Below are 8,154 nucleotides of genomic sequence, written 5' to 3'. Positions count from 1 at the left end.
ATTGTGTAATGAAAGTCTATTGAGAATGTTGATGAGAATGCACATATTATATGATATATATCAGACATGAATGTGTTTAAATTGTAGTTGTAAATCGGGTATTATTGAGTTTTACTTGAGTACTATGTAAGAAAATTATATTATGTACATCATAAATGCTTATGAGACATCAAATGAAACTTGACTATTATATCAAATTATCAATAAAGTTTTCAGCACGTAAAATGATATCAATTTTAAAATATTTTAATATATTAATTGACGATAAAGATCATTAATATTGAAGATGAAATAACATGTAAATCAAGTAAAGTTTTACATCAGGACATCAAATGATATACTTTTGTAATATCAATCAAGTTTTTAACACAAAAGAATCTCAATTTTCAGAATGTCTTGCTATAATAATTAATTGGATGTTAGTGTCGTATATGATGTATGATTTATGAAAATTGAGCATTATCAATTTAAATAGAGTATTTAATTTTAAAGGTGTAATTGAGTATTATTATATATTAACATTAAAATTTGGTCACCTTGATTAATATTGTTATTCAAAATGGAGGCATTATGTTCACTTATGATGAATCATGTAGTCAAAATTGAACACTATCAGGTATAATAAGGGTGAAAAAAACGACGACATTTTGGTATACCGAAGTTACCGTACTAAAAAAATACCGAATTTAATTAACTTTCAGTATATCAAAAATTTCGTTACGGAAGGGTAACGATATCGAATTTTTAGGTATGGTAACGGTATGAAATTTGAAAATTTCGGTATATACCGGTATACCAAATAACGAAACAATATAAAAAATTAAAAATATATAATTTTTATAAACAATAAAATTTTAAAAATCTTAAAAATATATATAAGTTTTTTTGGGGTATAAAACAGTATATATCGATACCGTACCAAAATTTTGGTATACCGTGAAATTTCGGTATGATCGGTATGCTATTTATATGTATCGAAAATGTCGGTATACCGATTTTTGGTATACCGAGAGTTTTGGTACGATATCGGTATAACATTTTCTTATATTGTAATTTTCGATACGGTACTATACGATTTTTGGTATTATACGATATACCACCTCTAGGTATAAATAGAATGTTTTGAAGGCGTAATTATGTACTATCTTGTAAAATTAAATTTTGGTCACCTTAATGGATTGTTGTTATTCAAAATGAAAATACTATGTGCCCATGTGATATATGATTTTGCAAAAATTTAGCATATCAAGTATAATAGTGTAATAAATGCGTACTTGGATACCATATAGTAAAATTAAATTTTGGTCATCTTAATTGATTAATGTAATTCAAAATTGAGGTATTATATGTCCTATATAATGTATCATGATGTCGTTAAAATTGAGCATTATTAAGTATAAATATAGTGTTCTAAATACGCAATTAGTTACTATCTAGTAAAACTTAGTTCACATTATTTATTAATTAATGTAATTGTAAATAGAGGGTATTTGATTAATATAAATTAAATAACCCACTAAAATTTGGTTGAATGAGAACAAAAATCGAGAACACTTTGAAAAAGAAAGTGGGATCACTTGTGTTGAGGGTATTTTGGACTTTGTAGTTATTGGGGAGTGTAAAATTTGTTTTGGTCAAACTAGAGATTCCTTATTATTAATATTTTACATAGGGACTGATCCTAAATTGAAACTATTTCTTTTAAAAAAAAAAAAAAGAGTATACTATACAAACGCAAAAGTTGACTGCTAGAATTCCACGAGGCTGCAGGTAGAAGTGTTGAAGAAAAGCAATTGGAATCCAAAGAAATCCCATTGCGATCGGGAAGAATGGAAAATGCTATGAGGAACTCATATGCGGTGGGGATGGTGTTGCAGGATCTGGAGATCATCTTGTGCTGCCATCACAACGACTTGGGCTCGGGGAAAAACTTTTCCAGTCGTTTTATAAAAGAAGATATTCAAATTATGTACCATCATCTCAGTTTGATCAAGTCTTCGCTCGCTTATAGTTATTTTCCGGAAATATGTTCTCGTAAAAAGGACATTTTTTCAGAGGTATGTTTCCAAATGTAAATTTTTCTTGAGAAATCTTAATTTACAAATTACAATATTGGTTGTTTTGCATGTCCATGCCAAGAAAATGAGTTCAAAAATATAGACCTAGGTTTGCTTAATTGCCCCTGTAATTCTGGTTTGAGATATCTCAACTTACATTATGATTAAATTTCCTAAGTTTTCAAGGGCTTGAATCATAAATTAATTTACTTGGAATTTTTGTTTTGGTTGAATTGATTCAGATTGCTGATACGGTTGACATTACTCACAAATATCTACTCTCAAAGGTATTAATTAATGTTCTGTATTTCACATTCAATTCATGAGTAAATTAATTTCCAAATATAATTTCTTAAAAAGGTTTGATTATCCGTGTAAGAATTATTGATTCTTTTTCAATTTCCTGGGAACAGGTTCAGAGTCTTATCGGCCAAAATATTGACAAACGAGCCAATGGTATACCCGGTGCGTAGCATGACTTTAATTAGTTACGATATTATTGTTACCTTATCATTTTTTTAACAAAATTGAAGAAAACAGGTGTTTTGTCAGCACGTAATTATAAGCATGTATGAGTTTTGGACAAATCTGATTTTGAAATTTCAATGACTGATAACTTTTACTCGTGGAACAGATCAGCCCACTGTCCTGAGTATGTTTCTCGAATTCTCAAATGAAGAGGAGCATTTCGTCGTGTATGATGCAATGGTCTCGCTATTGCATGATCTGGAGCTGACCTTGAGCTCCGACCGGGATATATTCGGCTCTGATCAGTACTTGTTTAGCGCTTCCATGAGAGAAGACTTTCAAATTATGTATGATAATCTCGGTAAAATAGACTCGTCGCTCTTTGATTTCTCCAGACAAAGTTATGACAACAGATTCATGTACAGTTGGAAGTGTTGGATCTGTTTTGTGGCCTACAGAGGCCTAGATTACATTGATTCATGGGTATGGGTTATTTAATTAGTCTCAAGTAAATAATGTTTACATGCAGACTGTTACTCTTTTTTTTTTTTTTTTTTTTTTTTTTAATTTGGTTCAGTTCTTGGTAACAGCCACAAAGTTTCATTCCAGTGCCAATTATTGAAAGGCACACAACTGCTGTCGGATGTGATTCGGCCCTAATGTCTGACGTCGTGATGCGTCAACAAACAGCTAGAATAGAGTCACTCAATAACAAATTGAAATGGATTCTTGATAATAGAGAACGAATCATATTACCATTTCAAGGAAGCGCAAATTCTGCAGGCAAGTTTTACTAAAAAAAAATATCTAGAGACAAGCTTTATTATGGCCCGTCTCAAGACTTATGATTCTTATGTGACATGTTAGATATTTATCTTGTTAATTTTAAGCCTCAGCGATAGTATTTGACCACTGACATAGAGACTATAGATATTTGCCAGTATGGTTATTGATACTTGAATTAGCTTTGCTTGGAGCAAAATATGTTGGAAAGCTTAATGAATGAAAATTAAATAAGAAAGACACCAGACTGAACAAGTTTTTAATCATCCAGCTGTAGGTACTGTATTCTCCTCCTCTTTAAATTGGTTCAGGGAAACCTTACCTGAAGCAAGGAATCTAGTGGGCCTCGCAGAGCATTCATCAACAATGCCACATCCTGAACCAGATATTGAATATCAAATTTCTTCGACTATTGATGGAGGAGCTCAAATTTATTGCCGAAATTTGCGTCAAATAAAAAGAAACGTTGAATTTGTTTGCCAATTGAAAAGGTCGCATGATGCCAGAGGCTGCCAATTGGAAAGGTTGCATGATGACAGAGCCATCCTTCAAAAATCAATCCAAAGTTTGGAAAGCACGCCATTTACTGGTAAAATTTGATGCAACATCTTGGGTTAAACATTGTGCTTCATATAGGAAATGTTCATATGTTTACACTGTTGGCTGGTTGGTTAATATATGCCTTAGTGACGATACTCAACTAACTTTAAGATGATGGAAGAATTGTATAATGCTCCACTATTGATTTCTGAATTAGCATGTGTATTCCAGTTAAACTCTGTGTATAATAAGTATTTCGTTTTCCATTTTCCTTTGAAACCCAACGAAACAATGTATCAGTAGTTGCAATTTAATCTTAAGTCAACATGTGGCAACAATAATCACATATTTAAAAATTATAATCCGAAATCGTGCTAATAACTATCTGTTTTTACTTATCTATCAGGTCAGGAATTCACCATAGTAAATAACTCACGCAGGACATCAAGTGAAGTGGGCAAACTAGTGGGCTTTGAACAAGATTTGTTAATAATGCTAGATCGTCTCGATGGATACCCGCCAAAACTCCAAGTTTTTGCTGTCATTGGGATGGGCGGGATTGGCAAGACAACCTTTACTCAAAGTTTATACGATAATCCTCTCATGAAACATCATTTCTACATTCGTGCATGGTTCACGATATCACAACATTACCAGTTGAGAGAAGTATTGATAGGTCTTCTACAATGTGTTGTTGGTTCCAAATCTGAGATTTATGGAAGGGGCGATGAAGAGCTAAAGGATATGCTTTACAAAAGTTTGAAAGGTATGAAATATCTCATTGTACTAGATGACATGTGGGATAAACAAGTTTGGGATGATATAAAGATGATTTTTCCGGACGATAAATGTGGCAGCAGAATTGTCTTAACTAGTCGACTTGTTGATGTGGCCACTCATGCAAGTCCAAGTACTCCCCATCATTTGAATTGTTTGGACGAGGATGAAAGTTGGGAGCTACTTTGTTCAAAAATCCCTGTCGAGGAGTTGAGTCCTGAATTATTGTCAATTGGAAAGGAAATAGTATTGAAATGCCAAGGACTACCTCTAGCAATAGTTGTTGTGGGTGGGCTTTTATCAAAGATGAAACAAACACTGGAGGTGTGGAAAGATTTTGCACAACGTGTGAGCTCAACAGTGATGAAAGAATCCAATAATTGTGAAAACATACTTGCTTTAAGTTATAACCTTTTGCCCGAACATCTGAAACCTTGTTTCCTCTATATGGGATTATTTCCAGAAAATTCTAAGATTCCCACAAAGAAACTGATTCGGTTATGGATTGCGGAGGGATTTATCCGCTCTAAAGAGCTAGAGAGCTTTGAGGAAGTCGCAGAGCATTACTTGGAGAACCTTATTGGAAGAAGTCTTATTCAGGTGAACAAAAGAAGGCCTGATGGTAGGATTAAGACATGTTACATCCATGATCTGTTAAGAGATCTTTGCTTGAGAGAAGCCCATAAACATAACTTTTTTCATGTGTATGACGGCTATGGAAAATCGATGAAGCAAATACAAGAGCAAGGTTTTCTGAGAAAATGTCGACGGTTCTGTTTTCACTCTAGTATCCCTGAAAGTGCCACCATTTCTTTGTTGAACAACGCTCGTTCTTTCTTATGGTTTAGAACTGTAACTTCATCGAACCTTAGAAGTTACTCATTTATGAACTCCAAACTTCTAAAAGTGTTGGACATTGATGATGTATACCTTCAAGACCTTCCAAGAGAAATATTATTGCTAGCTCGATTAAGGTACCTGGCGCTTTCGTTCCAAAAGTCCATTGATAGATCTATATTTAGTTCGACATTTCACAATATGCACTTCTTAACTGTTGATGGTGAGTGGAATGGACAGCTTCCCGTAGAATTTTGGGCTATGTCAAACTTAAGACATCTATGTTTGAAGAGAAGTTTCTTGTCATATTGGCCAAAAGAATCCAGACCAAACATAACACAGTTGGTTTCAGCATCAGAATTCTCTCAAGCTTTCATTTGTCAAGTACAATACGAAGAACATTCGCTGAAAATTCTGCCAAATCTACAGTCACTTGCAACAATACGCCCCACGAGTTGTACCAAGGCAGTTTTTCTCTCCATGCCCAATTTGAAGAAGTTGGGTGTTTATGAGGACGAGGAAGACTACGGGTTCCGTGGGTGGTTCAAACATCTTATCCATCTTAAAGAACTTCGAACATTGAAGTATGTCTTTCGTGACCCATTTGTTTTTGGTTTCATGAAACCAGACCTCCTTCCAACATCAGACTTTTTCCCTCGAAAGCTGATGAAATTGACTCTTAGTGGCACCTCTTTCCCGTGGGATGATATGCTCAAGCTTAGTGAGTTACCGGTATTGGAGGTACTCAAACTTAAAAATCATGCATTCTCTGGAGCTATTTGGAAATCAGAAGAGGGCGGTTTTCGTCGTCTGAAATATCTTTTGATCGGCAGAACAAATCTTCAAATATGGGAGGCTGATAGCACTGATATTTTTCCTTGCCTGGAACACCTTGTCATTATGAACTGCAGAGCATTGAAAGAGATCCCTTGTGACATTGGTGAACTACCTTCACTTGAAAAAATTGAACTGTATGATTGCAGTGACTCTGCTTCAGCTTCCGCCGAACAAATTTTGCTAGAACAACAGAACAATGGCAATGATGGCCTCAGTGTTCATATTGCCAGATTGTAGGTAAAGCCATGCATGACATAAACTTTATTTCTATGATGATAATGAATTGCATGTGAAATTAAAATGTTCCATCTTCCGTTCTAAAGCTTTAACAGAGCTGTCTATGCTTGGATAATGGATTGAAGAACTATGCAACAATCAAACATTTGGAGTTTTGTATTCCATATCTAACAAAAAACATGTTTTTTTTTAGATTCTTGTTTCCGTCAATGCAGCTTCTAGTGGACCTTCTCTAAATGCTGCTAATTATATGTCAAATGTCAGTGGCTATGGGAAATTCGGGAACTGTTTTCTGTTCAATTAAGGTTTGCTACTAAATCGTCTGCATTTTTGGTTCTTGGAACTTTTATTGTTTTCATTTCTAAACTGTTTGCTTCACCGAGTGTGACAACTATAACTTCCTCACAATCATGCACACGCTGCATATTGCATTGCGCTGCTGTGAAATGTTCTACCCGAAACCATGGCCAATGCTGGAAGTTGTGCCGCCAAGTTGGAATGATGTAAGATCGTAGTTAACTGTTGTTTTCAAAATCTGAATGTAAATTTACTTGTCGGGAAAGTGTTGTGTCTATGATTCTTTGTGTTGAGTAGAGCCAGAAATCCAACATACATACTACATACTGGAGGAAGATTAGTAATACAGAAGTTAATTTTTTCTTATATATTTTTTATTACTAGTAAACAGCACGTGCTATGTACGTGGTGACACTTTGTTTTTATAATATATCTATTTATTATTTTTTATAATTATATTTAGTGGGATTTCCACAAACTCATATAAAATTGAATTATTAATTATGAAAATCAACTGAAATAATATAATGATCATTTTTTCACTTTTTGTCATGCTAATGGTGAATTTGTATTTTCAGTCCTGTAACTTGAATGTTTTTTATTTTTAATCATATTACGATGCATTTTTATTTTTAGTTATGTCATTCATATATTATTTTTATTTTGATAATTTAACTCACATGTTTTTTTTTATTAATTTTTGGTTTTTTTTGCGAGTATATTTTCATTTGTAGTCATGCAATTTATATATTATTTTTATTTTTTTCATTTAACTTGTATGTTATTTTCCTTTTGATTTTTTTTAAATCATAATCTATCATATTCGTCGATCATAAAAAAAGATTGAAAATTAAAATAAATACAAGTTAAATGATCAAAATAAAAACAATATACAAGCGAAATGACAAAAATGAAAATGCATCTTAATCTATTATCTATTATAAATATGTGAGTTTCATTGTGAATTTACATGATTACCCTTTCATTATTATTATATAAGATTAATGTGTTTTTTCTTCATTTATTTATTCTTACACTATGAACTCTTTAAAAAAAATACTGTTAATATTTTTAAATATATATAAATATGTGAGTTTAACACTTGACTCTTCAATTAAACTATTTATTTAAGCATTATATTATAAATTCTTTCAAATAAAAAATTAAAATGCAATTAATATTTTTAAAATATTTTTTTACTATGAATATGTGATTTTCATTGTGAATTTACGTGACTACCGTTTTTTTTATTACATAATGAATTTTTTTTTCTCAATTATTTATTTGTGTGACTCTTCAATTAAATTATTTATTTAAAAAT

General features: G+C 32.4%; 1 protein-coding gene across 1 annotated transcript; it reads left to right on the top strand.

The window, feature by feature from the left end:
* The first annotated feature begins 1,736 nt into the window (after positions 1-1,736).
* LOC140863292 (putative late blight resistance protein homolog R1A-3) lies at positions 1,737-7,208 on the top strand. Its single transcript, XM_073266613.1, has 8 exons — positions 1,737-2,057; positions 2,300-2,344; positions 2,471-2,522; positions 2,692-3,008; positions 3,116-3,308; positions 3,580-3,897; positions 4,255-6,536; positions 6,730-7,208. The coding sequence occupies exons 1-7, from the start codon at positions 1,830-1,832 to the stop codon at positions 6,534-6,536; spliced, it is 3,435 nt and encodes a 1,144-aa protein (XP_073122714.1). The 5' UTR covers positions 1,737-1,829; the 3' UTR covers positions 6,730-7,208.
* The last annotated feature ends 946 nt before the right edge of the window (positions 7,209-8,154 follow it).

Source organism: Henckelia pumila, chromosome 4 (assembly GCF_033568475.1).
Source record: "Henckelia pumila isolate YLH828 chromosome 4, ASM3356847v2, whole genome shotgun sequence".
NCBI classification, from domain to species: domain Eukaryota; kingdom Viridiplantae; phylum Streptophyta; class Magnoliopsida; order Lamiales; family Gesneriaceae; genus Henckelia; species Henckelia pumila.
This window is presented reverse-complemented; position numbering and strand designations above follow the sequence as displayed.

Excerpts from the sequence above, each read along its gene's own strand:
- LOC140863292 (XM_073266613.1), top strand. The coding sequence starts at position 1,830 with ATGGAAAATGCTATGAGGAACTCATATGCGGTGGGGATGGTGTTGCAG. Across the intron at positions 2,523-2,691 it reads ACGAGCCAATGGTATACCCG|ATCAGCCCACTGTCCTGAGT; the intron begins GTGCGTAGCATG and ends CTCGTGGAACAG. Across the intron at positions 3,309-3,579 it reads AGGAAGCGCAAATTCTGCAG|CTGTAGGTACTGTATTCTCC; the intron begins GCAAGTTTTACT and ends TTAATCATCCAG.